The sequence below is a fragment of the Tachyglossus aculeatus genome, chromosome X2 (genome assembly GCF_015852505.1).
Source record: "Tachyglossus aculeatus isolate mTacAcu1 chromosome X2, mTacAcu1.pri, whole genome shotgun sequence".
Lineage (NCBI taxonomy): Eukaryota > Metazoa > Chordata > Mammalia > Monotremata > Tachyglossidae > Tachyglossus > Tachyglossus aculeatus.
In genome coordinates this window covers 3661351-3684682 of record NC_052100.1, presented here as the reverse complement: position 1 = coordinate 3684682, position 23332 = coordinate 3661351, and the positions used below count along the sequence as shown (strand labels likewise).

At 54.9% G+C, this 23332-nt stretch overlaps 1 protein-coding gene across 1 annotated transcript in view; it reads right to left on the bottom strand.

Annotated features, from left to right (window-relative positions):
* Nucleotides 1-833: 833 nt before the first annotated feature.
* Nucleotides 834-23332, bottom strand: part of SIL1 (SIL1 nucleotide exchange factor) — a 36305-nt gene continuing 13806 nt past the window's right edge. Inside the window, exons 4-10 of the mRNA XM_038771435.1 lie at nucleotides 17553-17673; nucleotides 15083-15191; nucleotides 14061-14252; nucleotides 13159-13280; nucleotides 3672-3768; nucleotides 3365-3529; nucleotides 834-1296 (exon numbers count right to left, since the gene is read on the bottom strand). Of these exons, the coding sequence (XP_038627363.1) occupies nucleotides 895-1296; nucleotides 3365-3529; nucleotides 3672-3768; nucleotides 13159-13280; nucleotides 14061-14252; nucleotides 15083-15191; nucleotides 17553-17673 (1208 nt within the window). The 3' untranslated portion in view covers nucleotides 834-894. The remainder of the gene's footprint in view (nucleotides 1297-3364; nucleotides 3530-3671; nucleotides 3769-13158; nucleotides 13281-14060; nucleotides 14253-15082; nucleotides 15192-17552; nucleotides 17674-23332) is intronic.

Here is a 23332-nt window from a genome sequence, read left to right as displayed (position 1 = left end):
GACGGGTGGACGAACAGCTCCCCGAAATGAAGCCAGTGTGGATTTGGGGAACAAGAGGTTCAAATCCCGGCTCTGCCAGTTGTCAGCTGTGGGACTTTCTCTGTGCCTCAGTTCCCTCATCTGGGAAATGGGGATGAAGACTGTGAACCCCCCCACGGGACAACCTGATCACTTTGTAACCTCCCCAGCGCTTAGAACAGTGCTTTGCACATAGTAAGCGCTTAATAAGCACCATCATCATTATCATTATTATTACTATTTGAACCCGAGCGTGTCGACGTGACACGCTTTGGTTTTGAGATTGGTCGTTCAGTCCCTCTCGCGTTCATTCCGACGCGAGCAGGGATAGTACGGGCATAAGATCAAAGGTCAGGGGTTGCTCCTGGGGTGACCCCTGACCCCCCACTATCACTCAGACACCTCCCCACCGCCCCCTTCCCCCTCCCACCCCCTTTGACAATGGCCGGGCCTGCTGACCGTTCTTCTACTACCTTGGGCAGTGGGGAACCGGGCCCAGAGGTGGACAGTGGCGTTTGGGGTTCAGGGTGGGCGTCGGGGAAACCCCCGGCTCCTCCGAGCAGGGCCAATGGGAGACGCAGGCTGGGGCCGGCCAGAGGTTTCCCCGGATGGATCGGACCCCCACCCCAGGCTCCGCGCTCACCGGGACGGGCGGGTCCGACGTCCCGAAGGCGGGGGGCGTCAGGACCACCGCCTCTCCCGGCTCCACGGTCATCCACACCCCCAAGGGGAGGGTTCTCCGGATGGCACGGCCAGCCTGCGTCAGACCCGGGCCGGGGCAGGGGTCGGCCCAAAGACGACCCCGGAGGCAGTGGTCAGCAGCCGGGCACCTGGCTTTAATGAGCGCGTGGCCGTCCGGGCCCCCGCCCCCCGAGCTCAGTGCAGCCGGCGGAGGAGTAGGCGGATGGTGCTCAGCATCTCCTGGAAGTAGCCGGCCTCCTCCTCCTCCTCCTCCTCCTGCTCCTCCCGGTCCCGGCGGTCCTGCCTTTTCTCCCGGGCGGCCAGCTGGCTGTACTCGTCCTGCAGGCGGGCCAGCGTGGCGCCCAGCTGGTGGTCGTGGCGGTAGGCGTCCCGGCAGAAGTCCAGGAGGAGGCCGAGGGCCCGGAGGACCTTCTCGCGGGGGTCGTGGTCCGGCTGCCGGCCCAGGAGGCCGGAGACCACCGTGCACCAGCCCTGCTCCACCAGCCCCGTCACCAGGGGAACCCGCGCGTACTGGGCCGCCTTCTCCTGGGCCTCGGCCCCGACTTGGGCCGCCGCCGCCTCCTCCTCCGCCGACAGCTGCCCGCCGTGGTGGGGGACCGGCGGCCCGTGGCCGGAGGAGAACAGGTGCGAAGGGAGTTGCGGGGCGATCGGTGGGTGGCAGGGAGGAAACGGGTGAGGGGAGTGGGACGAGGGAGGGGGAGGAAACAGGCGCGAGGGGACGGGATGGGGAATAAGGTGGGAGAGAGAACAGGAAGAGGTAGAATGGGGGAGGAAACAGGTACGAGGGGATGGGATGGGGAATAAGATGGGAGAGAGAACAGGACGAGGTAGAATGGGGGAGGAGACAGGTGCAAGGGGACGGGATGGGGAATAAGATCGGGGAGAGAACAGGAAGAGGTAGAATGGGGGAGGAGACAGGTGCGAGGGGATGGGATTGGGAATAAGATGGGAGAGAGAACAGGACGAGGTAGAATGGGGGAGGAGACAGGTGCGAGGGGATGGGATGGGGAATAAGATGGGAGAGAGAACAGGACGAGGTAGAATGGGGGAGGAAACAGGTGCGAGGGTATGGGATGGGGAATAAGTTGGGAGAGAGAACAGGACGAGGTAGAATGGGAGAGGAGACAGGTGCAAGGGGACGGGATGGGGAATAAGATCGGGGAGAGAACAGGAAGAGGTAGAATGGGGGAGGAAACAGGTGCGAGGGTATGGGATGGGGAATAAGTTGGGAGAGAGAACAGGACGAGGTAGAATGGGGGAGGAGACAGGTGCGAGGGGATGGGATGGGGAATAAGATGGGAGAGAGAACAGGACGAGGTAGAATGGGGGAGGAAACAGGTGCGAGGGTATGGGATGGGGAATAAGTTGGGAGAGAGAACAGGACGAGGTAGAATGGGGGAGGAGACAGGTGCAAGGGGACGGGATGGGGAATAAGATGGGAGAGAACATGAAGAGGTAGAATGGGGGAGGAAACAGGTGCGAGGGGATGGAATGGGGAATAAGATGGGAGAGAGAACAGGAAGAGGTAGAATGGGGGAGGAGAGAGGGGATGAGAGAAGCGGAGAAGGTAAGTTTAGGGTGGCACACACCAACAGGATGAAGAGACTTGACCATCTATCCCCACGGCCCAACTCAGGTTACGCCCCGGGGGGAGACGGACAACACTGAGCAGGAGCCGGCAGCGTCCTAGGCCCAGTTAACGGCCGGCCGGGCACTCGGAAGCCCAGATGTCCAGGTATGGAGGGCAGGGAGGGATCCAGACATCGTCCTCTCTTCCCCCCAGACCCTCTAAAAGACTCCGGCCTGGAGGGTCTCAGAGAGCTCATGGGGGCCCCTGGGAGGAAGAGGACACTGGGGAACAGGGCGAGCCCGCTGTTGGGTAGGGACCGTCTCTCTATGTTGCCAGCTTGTACTTCCCAAGCGCTTAGTACAGTGCTCCGCACACAGTAAGCACTCCATAAATACGATTGAATGAATGCATGAACAGGGAAGAAGAAACCTGGTCATTTATCTGGGTGAGGAGGAGGCGAAGGCAGAGGACGAAGAGGCAGGAGAAGAAGTCGAGGGGGAGGAGGAGGTGGAGAAAGCGGAGGAGGAAGGAGCAGGGGGAGTGGAAGAGGAGGGGGAACGGGACGAGTTTTCCTTTGAGAGCTGCTCCCTGGGCCCTGGCGGCGGCCTCCTGCGATAATGACTATGTGTGTGCTTATTAATTAGCCCGAAACACCCCCGTCTGTTTGCCGTTAGGAAGATTACGGCTTGTTCAGCCTCCATCGGCAACGGGCGGCCCCGGGCTGGTGTGGCACGGCGGGGAGGGGAGCGGGGGACCCCGGTGGGCCTCCCACAGCCAGAGGAGGCCAGGGAGGAGACGCCATCCGGCCTCTCGCCTCGGGTCTCCTGTCCGGTTCTGATCCCCTCTTCCGGCCTTCTAGGGGGGCGGTGGGAAGGATCCCACCCCGCCCCGCGCCCGTCCTTGGCTCCAAGGCAGGATTTTTTTCCTCGGGTCTAACCTGAATCCCACCCGCTGTGGGGAAGGTTCCCCACGTCCTTGGCCCCGGTCCGTGGAGAAGCTGAACCCCCCAACCTAACCCCCCATCCCTCTCTCCTCTAGGCTGACGGTTCGACTCCTTTGCGGGGGGATGCTCACCTTCTCGGCGAGCAGGTCGTGCAGCAGGGTGACCACGCGGACGGCCAGCATGTGGGTGGCCTCGTCGCGGGCCAGATTCCGCAGGGCCTGCAGCCCGCCCAGCTTCAGGAAGCGCAGCTGGGCGTGGGGGAAGTGGCGCAGCAGAGAGGACAGGGCAAACAGGGCCTGGGGGGGCCGCGGAAGGGGGTGTCAGGCGGGCGCGAGCCCGTTTGCTGGAGGCTCCCTGACAGGGGGGCTCCCCCACATCCCCGGTGTGGCTGGGGGGGCCGGGCGATGGGATGGAGGGGGGAAGAGAGGGGGGTCCTACCTTTTTCTTCACGGCCAGGGGCTGCTCCGTGGCCAGGAGGAGCAGCAGCTTCTGCAGGGCGCCTCCCTCAATAGCTTCCACCTGGACTTTGGGGTTGCTGGGGGCGAGGGAGAGGCAGAACATCATAATAATAATAATAATAATAATAATAATAATGATGGTATTAAGCGCTTACTATGTGCAAAGCACTGTTCTCTCCATCCTCTCCCCCTCGTCCCCCTCTCCATCCCCCCGTCTTACCTCCTTCCCTTCCCCACAGCACCTGTACATATGTATATATGGTTGTACATATTTATTACTCTATTTATTTTACTTGTACATTTCTATCCTACTTATTTTATTTTGTTGGTGTGTTCGGTTCTGTTCTCTGTCTCCCCCTTCTAGACTGTGAGCCCACTGTTGGGTAGGGACTGTCTCTATGTGATGCCAATTTGTACTTCCCAAGCGCTTAGTACAGTGCTCTGCACATAGTAAGCGCTCAATAAATATGATTGATTGATTGATTGATTGATTGGGGGGGTACAAGGCGATCAGCAGCGTTGGCTCAGTGGAAGGAGCCCGGGCTTTGGAGTCAGAGGTCATCATCATCATCAATCATATTTATTGAGCGCTTACTATGTGCAGAGCACTGTACTAAGCGCTTGGGAAGTACAAGTTGGCAACATCTAGAGACAGTCCCTACCCAACAGTGGGCTCACAGTCTAAAAGGGGGAGACGGAGAACAAGACCAAACATACTAACAAAATAAAATAAATAGGTCATGGGTTTGAGGCCTTCCCAGACTGAGCCCTGTCCTTCCTCTCCCCCTCCTCCCCCTCTCCATCCCCCACGCCTTACCTCCTTCCCTTCCCCACAGCACCTGTATAGATGTTTGTACATATTTATTACTCTATTTATTTATTTTACTTGTACATCTCTATTCTATTTATTTTATTTTGTTAATATGCTTGGTTTTGTTCTCTGTCTCCCCCTTCTAGACTGTGAGCCCACTGCTGGGTAGGGACCGTCTCTAGATGTTGCCAACTTGGACTTCCCATGAGCTTAGTCCAGTGCTCTGCACACAGTAAGCGCTCAATAAATATGATTGATTGATTGAATCCCGGCTCCGCCACTTGTCAGCTGGGTGACTCTGGGCGAGTCACTTCACTTCTCTGGGCCTCAGTGACCTCATCTGGAAAATCATCATCATCAATCGTATTTATTGAGCGCTTACTGTGTGCAGAGCACTGGACTGAGCGCTTGGGAAGTACAAATTGGCAACATATAGGGACAGTCCCTACCCAACAGTGGGCTCACAGTCTAAAAGACTGGAAAATGGGGATGAAGACTGGGAGCCCCCACAACGTGGGACAACCTGATCACGCCCGGGGACTCCGTTCCCGAGAGGCCCGCCCGCCCGCCATCACACCGCGAGGCCTTGCTGCTCCCGGAAGGATCCTCTCCTCAGAGCGCCGCCATTGACGCCCGGGACTCCGTTCCCGAGAGGCCCGGCCGCCCACCCTCCCGCCATCTCAGCGCCCCCACGGACGCCCCCCCTGCTTCCACCCCCCCACTTAGGAGGCCTTCCATAAAGTGCCCCTCATCCCCCCCCCCCCTTCCCGGTCCGGTCCTGACTGACTCTCCCCCCGCCCGCCCCCAGGTAAAAAGCCCTTGTTAGCACCTTATTAGCACCATGTTAGCACCATGTTACATGTTACATTAACGACAACCTCATTCACACCTCCTCAGCCCTCCCATGCTAGTTGACTGTTCGCTCCCCTCCCCAGGTATCTCTGCTCCCTGACCCCCCTTAACTGGCCCACCCTACTCCAGCTCTTAATAGTTTGTATCTGCTCTCTGTGGCATCATTGTTTGCCAATTCTATTACTGCCATAGCATACTGATTGCTCAACTACACCCTGTGATGCCATCGCCTACTTTTATCATTGCTACTGTTTTATTGCTTCTGCATCTCAATTGTTAACCCCCCACTGTACTGTCACTTGCCCTGCTGACCTCACCATGAACTTTCAGTTCCCTTGCTCCCAACTGCCATTCCCATTCCTCACCTTCCCCTTCCCCTCTCCCACCCAGCTGTTTCCCTCCCTCTCACCCACCAAGACCGCTCCCCCTCAACCCCTACCAAGGATTCCTCTGTACCAGCGCAGGTCCTCCGCTTCTCCCTCCCGACCCCCCTCCTCCCCTTCTCCCCGCCCCCACCCCATCCCAGTTCTCCTTTCCCATCGCCACCCCCCTTCCCACTCTCCCCGCCCAGGCCCCCGCCAACTCATCCCAATCCAAACCCTCCCCACCCCTCGCACCCTTCCCCCTCCCTCCCCACCCTCGACAGCTGATGCCAAGTGTGGCCTCTGGAACCCCCGCTCCGTTTTAAGTAAGATTCCTTTCATCCTGGACCTTTTCCTTTCCAGTTCTCTACTCCTCCTCGCCCTAACTGAAACATGGCTGTCGTCGGACGACACGGTCTCTTCTGCTGCTCTCTGCAGTGCAGGCCTCTTCTTCTCCCACTCCCCCAGACTCACTGGAAAAGGAGGAGGTGTCGGTTTCCTTCTCGCCCCCCAATGTCGCTTTCGCACTATCCCTCCTCCCCCTTCCCTTTCCTTCCCCTCCTTTGAAGCCCACATTATTCGCCTCTACCACCCCCTCCAGATTCTTGTAGCCGTCATCTACCGCCCTCCGGGCCCCACTTCCAACTTCTTTAACGACTTTGACCCCTTCCTCACATTCCTTCTCTCCTTCTCCATGCCCACTCTGATCCTCGGAGACTTCAATATCCACATGGATATCCCTAACGACTCCTCTGCCGCCCGCCTTCTATCTCTCCTTGACGCTGCCAACCTCTTCCTCCACCCCACCTCACCCACTCACCAACTTGGTCATACCCTCGACCTCATCATCTCCTACCGCTGCACTGTGTCCACCCTCACCAACTCTGTGATCCCTCTCTCTGATCATAATCTTCTCACCTGCCTCCTCACTCACACTCCTTTCCCCTGTAAATACGTATTACTCCCTCACAGAGATCTCCGCTCTCTGGACCCCACCCATCTTTCGGAACGCCTCACACCCCACCTCGCCGCCCTCTCCTCTCTACCCAGTCTTGATGATCAGATTACTGCTCTCAACTCTACCCTTTCTACTCAGCTAGACTCGCTCGCTCCCCTTTCCCTTCGCCGCTCTCGCACCACTAACCCACAGCCCTGGATCACTGCCACTGTCCGCCTCCTTCGCTCTTATGCTCGAGCTGCCGAACGCTGCTGGCGAAAGTCTAAACACCATGCCAACCTCGTTCACTTCAAGTTTATCCTTTCCTGCCTTAACTCAGCCCTCTCTTCTGCCAGACAAAACTATTTCTCCTCCCTTATTGACACCCATGCCCATCACCCCCGCCAGCTCTTCCGTACATTCAACTCCCTTCTCAGGCCCCCGGTTCCTCCCCCTCCTCCTTCCCTCACCCCCAACGATCTGGCCTCCTACTTCATTAACAAAATTAAATCCATCAGGTCCGACCTCCCCAAAGTCTCTTCCCCCCCTTTCTCCAACCCCCCGGCTCTCAACATTCTCTGCTACTCTCCCATCCTTCCCAGCAGTATCCTCAGAGGAACTCTCCTCCCTCCTCTCAAGTGCTACTCCGGCCACCTGTGCTTCTGACCCCATTCCCTCTCATCTTATGAAATCTCTCGCTCCATCCCTTCTCCCCTCCCTAACTTCCATCTTCAACCGCTCACTCTCCACTGGTTCCTTCCCCTCTGCCTTCAAACATGCCCATGTCTCTCCCATCCTAAAAAAACCCTCTCTTGACCCCACCTCACCTTCTAGTTATCGTCCCATATCCCTCCTACCATTCCTTTCCAAACTCCTTGAACGAGTTGTCTACACGCGCTGCCTAGAATTCCTCAACAACAACTCTCTCCTCGACCCCCTCCAGTCTGGCTTCCGTCCCCTTCATTCCACGGAAACTGCGCTCTCAAAGGTCACCAATGACCTCCTGCTTGCCAAATCCAACGGCTCATACTCTGTCCTAATCCTCCTCGACCTCTCAGCTGCCTTTGACACTGTGGACCACCCCCTTCTCCTCAACACGTTATCTGACCTTGGCTTCACAGACTCCGTCCTCTCCTGGTTCTCCTCTTACCTCTCTGGTCGTTCTTTCTCAGTCTCTTTTGCAGGCTCCTCCTCCCCCTCCCATCCTCTTACTGTGGGAGTTCCCCAAGGTTCAGTGCTTGGTCCCCTTCTGTTCTCAATCTACACTCACTCCCTTGGTGACCTCATTCGCTCCCACGGCTTCAACTATCACCTCTACGCTGATGACACCCAGATCTACATCTCTGCCCCTGCTCTCTCCCCCTCCCTCCAGGCTCGCATCTCCTCCTGCCTTCAGGACATCTCCATCTGGATGTCCGCCCGCCACCTAAAGCTCAACATGTCAAAGACTGAGCTCCTTGTCTTCCCTCCCAAACCTTGTCCTCTCCCTGACTTTCCCATCTCTGTTGACGGCACTACCATCCTTCCCGTCTCACAAGCCCGCAACCTTGGTGTCATCCTCGACTCCGCTCTCTCATTCACCCCTCACATCCAAGCCGTCACCAAAACCTGCCGGTCTCAGCTCCGCAACATTGCCAAGATCCGCCCTTTCCTCTCCATCCAAACCGCTACCCTGCTAATTCAAGCTCTCATCCTATCCCGTCTGGACTACTGCACTAGCCTTCTCTCTGATCTCCCATCCTCGTGTCTCTCTCCACTTCAATCCATACTTCATGCTGCTGCCCGGATTATCTTTGTCCAGAAACGCTCTGGACATATCACTCCCCTCCTCAAAAACCTCCAATGGCTACCGATCAATCTGCGCATCAGGCAGAAACTCCTCACCCTGGGCTTCCAGGCTCTCCATCACCTCGCCCCCTCCTACCTCACCTCCCTTCTCTCCTTCTACTGCCCAGCCCGCACCCTCCGCTCCTCCACCACTAATCTCCTCACTGTACCTCGCTCTCGCCTGTCCCGCCATCGACCCCCGGCCCACGTCATCCCCCGGGCCTGGAACGCCCTCCCTCTGCCCATCCGCCAAGCTAGCTCTCTTCCTCCCTTCAAGGCCCTGCTGAGAGCTCACCTCCTCCAGGAGGCCTTCCCAGACTGAGCCCCTTCTTTCCTCTCCCCCTCGTCCCCCTCTCCATCCCCGTCTTACCTCCTTCCCTTCCCCACAGCACCTGTATATATGTATATATGGTTGTACATATTTATTACTCTGTTTATTTATTTATTTATTTTACTTGTACATTTCTATCCTACTTATTTTATTTTGTTGGTATGTTTGGTTCTGTTCTCTGTCTCCCCCTTTTAGACTGTGAGCCCACTATCGGGTAGGGACTGTCTCTATGTGATGCCAATTTGTACTTCCCAAGCGCTTAGTACAGTGCTCTGCACATAGTAAGCGCTCAATAAATACGATTGATTGATTGATTGTCACCTCCCCGGCGCTTAGAACAGTGCTTTGCACATAGTAAGCGCTTAATAAGAGAAGCACGAGAAGCAGCGTGGCTCAGTGGAAAGAGCCCGGGCTTTGGAGTCAGAGGTCATGGGTTCGAATCCCGGCTCCACCAATTGTCAGCTGTGTGACTTTGGGCAAGTCACTTAACTTCTCTGTGCCTCAGTAACCTCATCTGTAAAATGGGGATGAAGACTGTGAGCCCCACGTGGGACAACCTGATCACCTTGTAACCTCCCCAGCGCTTAGAACAGTGCTTTGCACATAGTAAGCGCTTACTAAATGCCATTATTATTATTACTAATAATAAATGCCATCATTATTAGTAGTGGGAAGAGTAAGTTGAAATTGTGCTTTTATCTCCGTGTCTCAGAGGAGCAGGGACGGAAGAGGAGCCGTGGGAGCAGAGGGGTTCAAAAACCCCTTCCCTGGATGAGCTCCGAAGCAGCCGGCCCCCACGGGGGTCATTCGGGCCATCCCTCTGCCTCAGGGCCCAGCGTCTACTCCGGTTCCTGGCACTTGGTAAGCGCTCTAACAAATGCCATTTGAAAAAAAGGGGGCTTCAGGGCCATGGAGGCTTCAGCCCCTGAGGAAGTCAAACAGAATTTCTACCAATTCCTCGCACTCGTGTAGGGGAAGCCGCGAGGTCTTCCGGGAAAGAGACCGAGCTGGGGAGACAGGAGCTGGGTGACTTTTGATGAATCACTGAACTTCCACGTCCCCATCTGTAAAATGGGGATAGTAACCCCCTTCTCTCCCTCCCTCCCTATCCCTCGCCTCACAGGAACATAGCCCGGATGCATAATGTAATCGATGTGAAAGTGCTTTGTTCCTCTGAAAAAAAGCATGAAAGCAAGCCAAGGGTTTTAAAAAAAAAAAATTGTTACATAACACTCACTTCTAAAGCGTTTTTCATCTGCAGCACTTCAATTTACTTTCACAGTATCCCTGAGGGGTGTTATGTGTTGTTGGGGGGGGGGGGGGGCGGAGGGGAAGGGATTATAGTCTTCCCCATTTTACAGCTGGGAAAAACAGAGTTCAGAGAGGTGGAGTAACTGGGCAAGGTCACACAGCACGTTCAAGGCCCTGCTGAGAGCTCACCTCCTCCAGGAGGCCTTCCCAGACTGAGCCCCTTCCTTCCTCTCCCCCTCGTCCCCCTCTCCATCCCCCCCATCTTACCTCCTTCCCTTCCCCACAGCACCTGTATATATGTATATATGTTTGCACATATTTATTACTCTACTTATTTATTTATTTTATTTGTACATATCTATTCTATTTATTTTATTTTGTTAGTATGTTTGGTTTTGTTCTCTGTCTCCCCCCTTTAGACTGTGAGCCCACTGTTGGGTAGGGACTGTCTCTATATGTTGCCGATTTGTACTTCCCAAGCGCTTAGTACAGTGCTCTGCACATAGTAAGCGCTCAATAAATATGATTGATGATGATGATGATGATGGTTGGGGGCAGAATGGGGTCCACGCTGGTGGAACAAACTGGGCACGGACCCCGAGGCAGGGCCGGAGGTCGGGGTCCCGTCCCTCCCCTCCCAGCCGCGGCTAAGGGCCGATATCCTGCTCCCCCAAATCTCCCCCTCGGCTGTTCCCTCTCACCCGAACGCCCACTCTCCCGTCTTCCGTGCAAGCGCTTAGTACAGTGCTCTGCACACGGTAAGCGCTCAATAAATACGATTGATTGATTCCGTGGCCGTCCCTCTCCGGGGACACCCCCTGATCTGTTTTTTCTGTAAAGTGGAGGCTGGGAGCCCTTTGTGGGATAGAGACTGTGTACTCCTGATTAACTTGCATCTACTCTGGTGCTTAGTACAGTGCCTGGCACATAGTAAGCGCTTACCAAACATCATATTAAAAAAAAAAGACAAGGGAGGATTGGTAGATTGTAAACTCCCTAAGGGCAGGGGTCGGGAATGCTAACTTTGTCCTCTCCCAAGCGCTCAGACCAGTGGTCTGCACAGAGTAGACGGTCAGCTCTTCAGGGCATGGAACCGTGTCTTCTAATTCTCGTGTCCTCCCAAGCGCTCAGCACCCAGTAGGTGCCCAACTGATAGTTGGGCAACTGATTGCCCAAGCTGCCAATTTGTACTTCCCAAGCGCTTAGTCCAGTGCTCTGCACATAGTAAGCGCTCAATAAATACGATTGATGATGATAGCACTGATCGATCAGGAGAGAAGAGGGGAGTGTCCGCTACCCGGAGGACATTTGATTTGGTTGACCACTCTCCCGTCCCGTGGTGCCGCGGGACCGGAGGTGGGCGGCTCAGGAAGGTGGGAGATAACAATATTATCAATCAATCAATCAATCGTATTTATTGAGCGCTTACTGTGTGCAGAGCACTGTACTAAGCGCTTGGGAAGTCCAAGTTGGCAACATATGATGATGATGGCATTTATTAAGCGCTTACTAGGTGCAAAGCACTGTTCTAAGCGCCGGGGAGGTTACAAGGTGATCAGGTTGTCCCACGGGGGGCTCACAGTCGTCACCCCCATTTGACAGATGAGGTAACTGAGGCACAGAGAAGTGAAGTGACTTGCCCAAAGTCACACAGCTGACAAGTGGCGGAGCCGGGATTTGAACCCAGGACCTCTGACTCCAAAGCCCGGGCTCTTTCCACTGAGCCACGCTGCTTCTCTATTTAATCCCCATTTTCCAGATCAATCAATCGTATTTATTGAGCGCTTACTGTGTGCAGAGCACTGGACTAAGCGCTTGGGAAGTCCAAGTTGGCAACATATAGAGACAGTCCCGACCCAACAGTGGGCTCACAGTCTAAAAGGGGGAGACAGAGACCAAAACCAAACATACTAACAAAATAAAATAAATAGAATGGATATGTACAAGTAAAATAAATAAATAAATATTATTAAGCGCTTACTATGTGCAAAGCACTGTTCTAAGTGCTGGGGGATGACGGTAAGCAAGGGAACAGTGGGGGCGGCGCCCCTCGGCCTAACGGGACAGAGCGGAAAGACTTGAGGGATGGCGAGGACTTGCCGGGGGGCCCTCGGGAAAAGGGGAGGCGGAAGAGGCGGCGGGGCAGTTCCAAGACGGACAAGCGCTTAGTACAGTGCTCTGCACACAGTAAGCGCTCAATAAATACGATTGATGATGACTGGACGCGGTGGGAGCGGCCGGAAGGGTTTGGACGGCTCCCAGCCGCGGACGCTCCCGAGTCCCGCCTGCCGTGGACAGCCTCCCGGTGCCCTCCGCCGTCCCGTTTGCCCGGGGCCCGCTGCGGGGCAGGAAGTTGAACGGGGCGTCTGAATCCGCCCCCCTTCATCATCATCATCAATCGTATTTATTGAGCGCTTACTGTGTGCAGAGCACGGTACTAAGCGCTTGGGAAGTCCAAGTTGGCAACATCTAGAGAGTACAAACTGGCAACATATAGAGACAGTCCCTACCCAACAGTGGGCTCACAGGCTAGAAGGGGGAGACAGAGAACAAAACCGAGCATATTAACAAAATAAAATAAATAGAATAGAGATGTACAAGTAAAATAAATAGAGTAATAAATATGTACAAACATATATACATATATACAGGTGCTGTGGGGAAGGGAAGGAGGTAAGGTGTGGGGGATGTAGAGGAGGAGGAGAGGAAGGACAGGGCTCAGTCTGGGAAGGCCTCAAACCCATGACCTATTTATTTTATTTTGTTAGTATGTTTGGTTTTGTTCTCTGTCTCCCCCTTTTAGCCTGTGAGCCCACTGTTGGGTAGGGACTGTCTCTATATGTTGCCAGTTTGTACTTCCCAAGCGCTTAGTACAGTGCTCTGCACGTAGTAAGCGCTCAATAAATACGATTGATGATATAGAGACAGTCCCCACCCAACAGTGGGCTCACAGTCTAAAAGGGGGAGACAAAGCCAAACATACTAACAAAATAAAATAAATAGACTAGATATGTACAAGTAAAATAAATAAATAAATAAGTGGAGTAATAACCCCTTCCCTCCCGGAGACCCCGGCCCAGCGGCGGACCGCCTCACCTGGAGAGGGCCGCCCCCAGCACGAAGGCCGCGTGCTCCTTCAGGATGGGCTCCGTGCTGTTCAGCTCGCCCATCACCAGCTGCAGGCCCCCGAAGGTCAGCAGGTCCCGGGCGTTGTCCACCTGCGGAGGAGCCAGAAGATCCCTGGGTGACTATTATGTTGCCAATTTGTACTTCCCAAGCACTCTGCACACAGTAAGCGCTCAATAAAGACGATTGATGATGATGATGATGATCCCTGAGGGTCAGGATCACGTCTACTAGAAGCAGCGTGGCTTAGTGGATACTTAATATCTCCCCCTTCTAGACTGTGAGCCCACTGTTGGGTAGGGACCGTCTCTAGATGTTGCCAACTTGGACTTCCCAAGCGCTTAGTCCAGCACACAGTAAGCGCTCAATAAATACGACTGAATGAATGAAATGAATGGATACAGCCCGGGCCTGGGAGTTAGAAGGACCTGAGCTCTACTCACGGCCCCGCCGCCTGTCTGCTGTGTGACTGTGGGCAAGTCGCTGCACTTCCCTGGGCCTCGGTTTCCTCACCCGTAAAACGGGGATTAAGAGTGTGAGCCCCCCTGGGTCCACCCTGATTAACTCGTATCCGCCCTGGCGCTTAGAACTGCGCCCGCCACATAGTAAGCGCTTCACGAGTACCATAATTCTCACGGATTTCATCCCCATTTTCCAGGCGAGGCCCAGAAAGGCGACGTGACTCGACCAAGGTGCCATGGCGGGTGAGTGGCGGGGCCGGGGTGAGACCCCAGGTCTCCCGACACCCAAGGCTGCGCGGGCTCTCGAGGGGATTAATAAGGGTGGTATCTTTTAAGCGCTGATTACGCGCCAAGCGTCGGGCTATTCTAGCGGGGAGACCGAAAGGGCGGGCCGGGGAAGGGCCTCCTCACCTGGTGGACGTAGTACTCCAGGTCTTTCAGGGCGGCCACTTTGTCGCCCAGAGAGGCGCCGGAGCTGTTGAACTTGTCGATGAGGCGGACCATGATCTGCAGGTCCGTCTCCAGGTGCAGGTTGAGGGCTTCGAACTCCCGCTTGAGCTCCTCGATGGGGCGGAAGCGCCGCCTCACCTCGGCCCGCCTGGCCTGTCAAGGTGGGGGGAGGCCCGGGGCGGGGGGCATCGGACGCCGTCCGAATCTCCCCCCCCCCGCCCCGGGCCCTCGGACTGAGCTCTCTCCCCCTCCGTGTCCCCCAGGGGACGTCGACCCTCGGGGTTTGGGACTGGACCGTCCTTCGGGCCCAACCCTCCCCTCTCCATCCATCACTCCTCTCTCTCTCTCGTTCCTTACAATAATAATAATGACAGCATTTATTAAGCGCTTACTACGTGCAAAGCACTGTTCTAAGCGCCGGGGAGGCGACAAGGTGAGCAGGTTGTCCCACGGGGTGGGCTCACGGTCTTCACCCCCATTTTCCAGATGAGGTCACTGAGGCCCAGAGGAGCGACTTGCCCACAGTCATCCAGCTGGCAATTGGCGGAGCCGGGATCTGAACCCGTGACCTCTGACTCCAAAGCCCGAGCTCTTTCCACTGAGCCACGCTGCTTCTCTAAAGCAGTTCCTTCTCACCGGGTCCTTCCGTTCCTGGGTCAGACCCCCCCCCCCACCCCGAGTCCTGCAGGTTTAGTCACGTCTAGTACGGTGCTTAGCCCCCAGTGGGTGCTCAATAAATACCCTCTCTACTTCTATCACTACAGGGAGGTGGTTATTCCCCAAGCCCACCGGCTCCAAGGAGCACAATTCTTTAGACGGCGTTAAAAAAAACCAAACGCCGCCAAGTGCTTTGAGGCCGGTTCCATCTAAATACTGGAACCGTTGGCCTCAGCTGTAGAGGACCCCCAAAATGACCGCCTCTTTTTCCAAGTCCCGTCAGGGGAGGCCGGACCCCCGCCCCCCCCCAGCCTCGCCATCCCTACCTGGTGGTCCTTGGGGGTCTCCAGCTCCAAGCCCTCCTTAAATCTTGCCAGAGCGTGCTTCAGGTCTTGGGAGGTGTACGCCCCGGGCCCGAGGTCCATCTTCCCCAGCCTGGCAGGAGAGCAAACCGGGCCGTCTGGAGGGGGTCGTCCGGTGGCGGTGGGCCGGGACCCGCCCCCCCGGCTCCCCGGCCCACCCCGGGAGATCCCGGGATGAGAAGCGGCGTGGCCGAAGTGGCCACAGCCCGGGCTCGGGAATCACAGGGACCTGTGTCCTCATCCCGGTTCTGCTGGGAGTCTGCTGTGTGACCTTGGATGAGTCACTTCGGTTACCTCGTCTGTAAAACGGGGAGGGAAGGGAAGGGAAAAGGGAAGGGAAGGGAAAAGGGAAGGGAAGGGAAGGGAAAAGGGAAGGGAAGGGAAAAGGGAAGGGAAAAGGGAAGGGAAAAGGGAAGGGAAGGATGAGCAGCTTCTCTGGAAGTCACTCAGAGTACTGTACTCACTGTACTATGTACAGTGCTCTGCACATAGTAAGCGCTCAATAAATACGACTGATGATTGACTGGGATCCCCGTGTGAGGCAGCCACTATGGGACGGGGGCGCACAGTCTAAAGGGAAGAGAGACCAGGGACTGAATCGCCAGAGGAGGAAACTGAGGCACCGAGCAGGGAAGTGTCTTGCCTGAGGCCACCCAGCAGATAATAATAATAATGGCATTTATTAAGCGCTTACTATGGGCAAAGCACTGTTTTAAGCGCTGGGGAGGAGGCAAGGTGATCGGGTTGTCCCACGGGGGGCTCACGGTCTTCATCCCCATTTTCCAGATGAGGTCACTGAGGCCCAGAGAAGTGTAGCGACTTGCCCAAAGTCACACAGCCGGCAAGCGGCGGAGGTGGGATTAGAACCCGTGACCTCCGACTCCCAAGCCCGGGCTCTTTCCACTGAGCCACGCTGGCTTCCCAGTGGCATTCATTCCTTCCTCCGTTCAATCGTATTTACTGAGCGCTTCCTGTGTGCAGAGCACTGGACTAAACGCTTGGGAAGTACATGTTCCCAGACTCCCGGGCCTGGGCTCTTCCCTCTTTCCCATTCACACCTTACCACTTCCATCTACCCTGGACCCACGCTCCCTGTCCTCCAGGAGCTAACAGTCTGGCGGGAGGAAGGGGCAGGGGAAGCGAAGTTTGCCCTCCACATCCAACAAAAACTCCTCACCCTTGGCTTTGGGGGACTTCTAGACTGGGAGCCCGCTGTTGGGTAGGGACCGTCTCTAGATGTTGCCAACTTGGACTTCCCAGTGCACTGTACTAAGCGCTCAATAAATACGATTGATTGATTGGGGACCCCCAATCCCCTCGCCCCCTCCTAGCCCACCTCACTACCCTCCTCCCTACCAACCCAGCCCGCCCACTTCGCTCCTCTGACGTCTACTACCTTCTCACTCTACCTCCGTCTCCTCGACCTGGCCTGGAAAATCCTCCCGGACGGTCTCCGCTTTCTGCATCACCCGGATTTTCTCCCTTTATCCCTCCGAGCCCCACAGCCCTTACGTCCGCATCTGTCGTTTATTTATTTCTATTCACGCCTGCCTCCCCCTCTAGAGCTCGTTGTGGGCAGGGAATGTATGTGTTTACTGCTCTACCGTATTCTCCCGGGCGCTCAGTACAGAGCCCTGCACCCGGTGAGCGCTCGCTGAATAAGAATGAGTGAAAGGAGAGGGAACCTTCGGACCAACGGGGCCAATCTGGATCCCTGGGTTCGTCGGTCTTAAAAGGGGCCAAAGCAGCCCCCCAGAATGGGAAGTTCTGGTTGCCAACCTGGACTTCCCAAGCGCTTAGTACAGTGCTCTGCACACAGTAAGCACTCAATAAATACGATTGAATGAATGAATGAATGAATGTCGGACCGAAGTGTTGTGCTGAGCCCTCCCCATGGGGCCAATCTGGATCTCTGGGTTCGTCGGTCTTAAAAGGGGCCACAGCGGCCCCCCAAAATGGGAAGTTCTGGTTGCCTACCTGGAGGGAAGGGAAGGGAAGGGAGAAGGGAAGGGAAGGGAGAAGGGAAGGGAGAAGGGAAGGGAGAAGGGAAGGGAGAAGGGAAGGGAAGGGAGAAGGGAAGGGAGAAGGGAAGGGAGAAGGGAAGGGAGAAGGGAAGGGAAGGAAGAAGGGAGAAGGGAAGGGAAGGAAGAAGGGAGAAGGGAAGGGAGAAGGGAAGGGAGAAGGGAAGGGAGAAGGGAAGGGAAGGGAAGGATGAGCAGCTTCTCTGGAAGTCTGCACTCAGATGCTTTGGGATTCGCCAAACCCCCAGCGCCCGACCCACTGAGGGAAATCTTGGTGGGGGACCCAGCCGTCGTGCAGGAGAGGGAGGGTCTCTCCCCGCTCCCCCCCCACCCCCTTCCTCCAGGACTTCCCAACGCTCCGGGATTTGAGGATGGACTGGGGCGGTGGGCCCACCGGGGCGGGGGGGCGGTACCTCAGGCCTTGTCTCCGCTCCTTCGGCCGCTGCGGGCTGGGTTCCTCATCTTGGAGTTTGGCTTCCCTCTCGCCCGTCTGCAGGTTGAGCCGCACGTGGGAGCCGGCGGGCACGGCCTGGCCTGCAAGGCCACCCAATCGAAGCCATCGGTGGGGAGGGTCGGGGCGCTTTTCGCGCGCAACCGTTCGGGGGACCCGGGCTCGGACGCGACCGCGGTGCTTCGTAAGACTGGCGGTATCTGCGAAGCGCCTACTAAGTGCCAGGCACTGTACTAAGCGCGGGGGTGGATACGAGATGGTCGGGTTGGACGCGGTCCCGGGCCCCCCAGGGGCTCGCTCTCTTAGTCCTCATTTCACAGATGAGGGAACTGAACCACAGAGACGTGAAGTGACTTGCCCAAGGCTACCCGGCAGAGCCTCCGACGGGTCCTCTGTCCTGTGTGACCTTGAGCGAGTCACTTCTCTGGGCCTCGGTTCCCTCCTCTGTAAAATGAGGATTCATTCATCCATTCAACCGTATTTATTGAGCGCTTACTGCGTGCAGAGCACTGTACTAAGCGCTTGGGAAGTACAAGTTGGCAACCTATATTAAGATTAAGATTAAGATTAACCTATATTAAGCCCCAGGTGGGACAGGGACTGTGTCTAACTGGATTACTTTGTGTCAACCCCAGAGCGCAGATCAGTGCCTGGCACATAGTAACAATAATAATAATAATGATAGCATTTATTAAGCGCTTACTATGTGCAAAGCACTGTTCTAAGTGCTGGGGAGGTGACAAGGTGATCAGGCTGTCCCATGGGGGGCTCACAGTCTTAATCTCCATTTTACAGATGAGGTAATTGAGGCCCAGAGCAGTGAAGTGACTTGCCCAAAGTCACCCAGCTGACAATTGGCGGAGCTGGGATTTGAACCCATGCCCTCTGACTCCAGAGCCCGGGCTCTTTCCACTGAGCCACGCTGCTTCCCTCAAATGAGGATTAAGACTGTGAACCCCACGTGGGACAGGGACTGTGTCTAATTGGATTACTTTGTGTCAACCCCAGAGCACAGATCAGTGCCTAGCACATAGTAATAATAATGATAGCATTTATTAAGCGCTTACTATGTGCAAAGCACTGTTCTAAGCACTGGGGAGGTGACAAGGTGATCAGGCTGTCCATGGGCGGCTCAGTCGTAATCCCCATTTTACAGATGAGGTAATGGAGGCCCAGAGCAGTGAAGTGACTTGCCCAAAGTCACCCAGCTGACAATTGGCGGAGCCGGGATTTCAACCCATGCCCTCTGGCTCTTTTCTTTCTTTCAGTGGCATTTATTAAGCGCTTACTGTGTGCAAAGCACCAAAGCCCAGGGTCTTTCCACTGAGCCCCGCTGAACAACAAATACTTACCCTCTCTGGGCTTCACTTTCCTCCTCTGTAAAATGGGGGCGAGAATGGGAGCCCAGTGTGGGACAGGGGCGCGTCTGAGGTGGTTATCTCGTTCAGACGGGGTCCAGCACAGCGCTTTGGCGGCTAGTAAGCGCTTGGCAAATAAGGTGACGGCAGTTATCATCCCAGATGCTTGGTGGTGACATGCCAGCCCCCTTGTCCTCCCCGAAACGCCATCAATAACAGGGAACGGCGGCGGCGGGATATTGCTCCATTAACGCCCGGGCGTTTAGGGGGAATAAACAGCAGGGTAAAACGGAGGTATTTACCACGGCTCCCGTGACAGCGTCCTGTTAGGCCGAATTGATTTCCACTTCACCGGAGCCGGGCCTGGGGTCAATCGATCGATCAATCGATCGTATTTATTGAGCGCTTACTGTGTGCAGAGCACTGGACTAAGCGCTTGGGAAGGCCAAGTTGGCAACGTATAGAGACGGTCCCTACCCAACGGTGGGCTCTTGGGGACGGCGGACCCCAAGACCGGATGGGACGGCGGCCGGCTCCAGCCCGGCGGGACTGTAATAGACAGGGATGACAGGGTGGAAGGGACCCCGGGGGATGTGGTTGATTTACGGCCCCGTCCTTTTAATCTCGGGGGGCTACACTGGCTCAGACCCGGGCCTCCTTCTGCTTCTTGTGATGTACGAGCGCCGGCCAGCCGCTCGCTCTTGGGGCCCCGGCGGACGGCTATAAACCGATCCCCTTCTTCTCTCCCGTTCTCTGGAATCGGCTCATCCCGTCCGCTTAAATTACGGACTCCGGGCCGGTGTTGTCCGTCATCGGATGACGTGTGGGGTCCGGGGGCCTTATCCCTCCGTCGAGCGCGGCGGCGGGGTGTGGGGGGAGCATCATCATCATCATCAATCGTATATATTGAGCGCTTACTGTGTGCAGAGCACTGGACTAAGCGCTTGGGAAGTCCAAATTGGCAACATATAGAGACGGTCCCTACCCAACAGTGGGCTCACAGTCTAAAAGCAGGGAGCAGAGAAGAAGGCCGTGAAAAAGTGGACAAGACACGCAGCGGGGCAGGAGATGAAGGGCGGCGTCCGACGCTGGACGTTCGGACCCCCAGGACGGCAGGAGCCGCGGGTGTTTCTCTTTTTTTATGGTATCTGTTAAGCGCTTACTATGTGCCAGGAACTGTACTAAGCGCTGGGGGAGAGACAAGATAGAGACAAGACAGAGAAGCCACGCTGCTTCTCTAACACGCTGCTTCGCTTACATAGTAAGCACTTAACAAATACAATCATTATTATTATTATTATTATTATGCAGCGTGGCTCAGTGCAAAGAGCGCGGCCTTGGGAGGCAGAGGTCATGGGTTCAAATCCCAGCTCCGCCAACCGTCGGCTGTGGGGCTTTGGGCAAGTCACTCCACTTCTCTGCGCCTCAGTTCCCTCATCTGGAAAACGGGGATTAAGACTGTGAGCCCCACACGGGACAACCTGATCACCTTGTCACCTCCCCAGCGCTTGGAACAGTGCTTTGCCCATAGTAAGCGCTTAACAAATACCAACATTATTATTATTATAAGTCACTTCACTTCTCTGCGCCTCATCTGGAAAGCGGGGATTAAGACTGTGAGCCCCCGGTGGGGCAACCTGATCACCTTGTCACCTCCCCAGCGCTTAGAACAGTGCTTTGCCCATAGTAAGTGCTTAACAAATACCAACATTATTATTATTATAAGTCACTTCACTTCTCTGCGCCTCATCTGGAAAGCGGGGATTAAGACTGTGAGCCCCCGGTGGGGCAACCTGATCACCTTGTCACCTCCCCAGTGCTTAGAACAGCGCTTTGCACATAGTAAGCGCTTAATAACTACTATTATTATTATTATTAATACCCGGCACATAGGAAGCGCTTGACAAATATCACAGTTATTGTCTCTCTTTCCCTCTCTCTCCTTCTCTCTCGCACTTTTTTTAAACATCATGTAAATGCAGAACTGATACCCTGCTAGCCCGATGCCCGAAATAGCCCACAGAGGAATATGGTTTATGAACTCCCCTGTAGTCCAATGCATAATTCAGAGCCCAGCCACACATCAGATCGCTGAACAACCTGCGGGCTTCCCAAGGGGCTGGCGATGAAACGTGTAGATCCGTCGTGGGGGGAAAAATAGAAACCCAAAACACCCTCCTCAAGCCGCTGAGTGAAGGGGTAGGGGTTCCCCAAACTAGGAAAAGAAATAAATCCTTCGGAGGAAACAACGTGGCCCGGCCTTTTTCCTTGGGAGTCCCCCTGTGAGCCCACTGTTGGGGAGGGACCGTCTCTATATGTTGCCAACTTGGACTTCCCAAGCGCTTAGTCCAGTGCTCCGCACACAATAAGCGCTCAATAAATCCGACTGAACGAATAAATGAGTGAAAGGACCTGAGTTCTAATCCCAGCACGGCCACTTGTCCGCTGGGTGACCCTGGATGAGTCACTTCTGTATATATGTATATATGTTTGTACATATTTATTTTACTTGTACAGACCTATTCTATTTATTTTATTTTTGTTAGTATGTTTGGTTTTTTTTCTCCGTCTCCCCCTTTTAGACTGTGAGCCCACTGTTGGGTAGGGACTGTATATGTTGCCAACTTGGACTTCCCAAGCGCTTAGTACAGTGCTCTGCATCATCATCATCATCAATCGTATTTATTGAGTGCTTCCTATGTGCAGAGCGCTGTACTAAGCGCTTGGGAAGTACAAATTGGCAGCATATAGAGACAGTCCCTACCCACCAGTGGGCTCGCAGTCTAAAAGGGGGAGACAGAGAACAAAACCAAACATAACTAACAAAATAAAATAAATAGAATAGATATGTACAAGTAAAATAAATAGAGTAATAAATATGTACAAACAGTAAGCGCTCAATTAATACGATTGATTGATTGATTTGTGCCTCGGTATTTCCTCCTCTGTCAAACGGGGATTAAGACTGTGAGCCCCATGTGGGACAGGGATCGGCGTGGCTCTACCCCAGCGCTTAGCACAGTGCCTGCCACATAGTAAGCGCTTAGTACCCTAAAAAATAGCTAAGGACTCTGTTCCCTGTCTGACATGGGCCACCCTCTCTGTCCCAACAGGCTGGCATCTGCCCGGCGGGGGAGACGGAAAAGGCGGAGGGAGATTCAGAAAGGGACGCCCGGGTTTCTCGGTGTGGGGAGGGAGAAGGGAAGCCCTCGATAAACACACCGCATTATTCTTCCATAAAAAGATTGCTTCGGCCCAGATAACCTAATTAAGGCCAGAGGTAATCAAATCTGCCAACGTTTTCATCCCCAGAAATGGCCCTCCTCGTTCCCCGGCCCGTTGAAAGGTACAAGCAAACAAACCGCCCTGCAGACTAGAGAAATTAAAATACGGCTCGATCCCCGTTGGCCCGGACCGGCCCGTTACGAGAAATGCGGCTCGGCTAATTTGGCCTGCTGTTTTATCATCATCATCAATCGTATTTATTGAGCGCTTACTATGTGCAGAGCACTGTACTAAGCGCCTGGGAAGTACATATGCCCCATTACGACACGAAGTCCCGCTATGATCACGCAGGCGGTCGGCTTGGAAGAGGCTCCTTCTGCCCTCGATATCCTGCCTAAATCAATTCCTTGGCACCGCCCGGACCGTATGCTCCGGTGGGAAGAGCACGGGTGGGGAGTTCCAGTCCCGGTTCGACCCCCGGCTCGCTGTGCGACCTCCTTGAAGTCGCTCGACCTCTCTGGGCCTCGGTTTTCTCTGCCGGGAAATGGGGAGATGATTCCCGCTGTGGCTGGACTCCGCCGTCTCGGCCCAGAGGATAATACGGCGCCCCAAACCTGCGTGATTTTGGCTAACTCCCCGCCTCTTGAGGATATTGGAGATGTGGGAGAGCGTATGATCCATCAGTGGTATTTACTGAGCTCCCCCACTGTAGAGTTTTGTTGTTGTTTTTTTGACTTGTTAGGCGCTTATTATAATAATAATAATAATAATAATGGTATTTGTTAAAGCACTTACTATGTGCAAAGCACTCTTCTAAGCACTGAGGAGGTTACAAGGTGATCAGGTTGTCCCACGAGGGGCTCACGGTTTTAATCCCCATTTTACAGATGAGGTAACTGAGGCACAGAGAAGTTAAGTGAATTGCCCAAAGTCACGCAGCTGACAATTGGCAGAGCCGGGATGTGCCAGGCGCTTTGTTGTGGGCTGGGAATGTGTCCGTTTATTGTTATGCTGTCCTCTCCCGAGCGCTCAGTACAGTGCTCTGCACACAGTAAGTGCTCAATATATATGACTGAATGAATAGTAATTATAATTGCGGTATTTAAGTGCTTACTATGTGCCAGGCACTGTGCTAAGAGCTGGAATGGAAGTTGTGTTG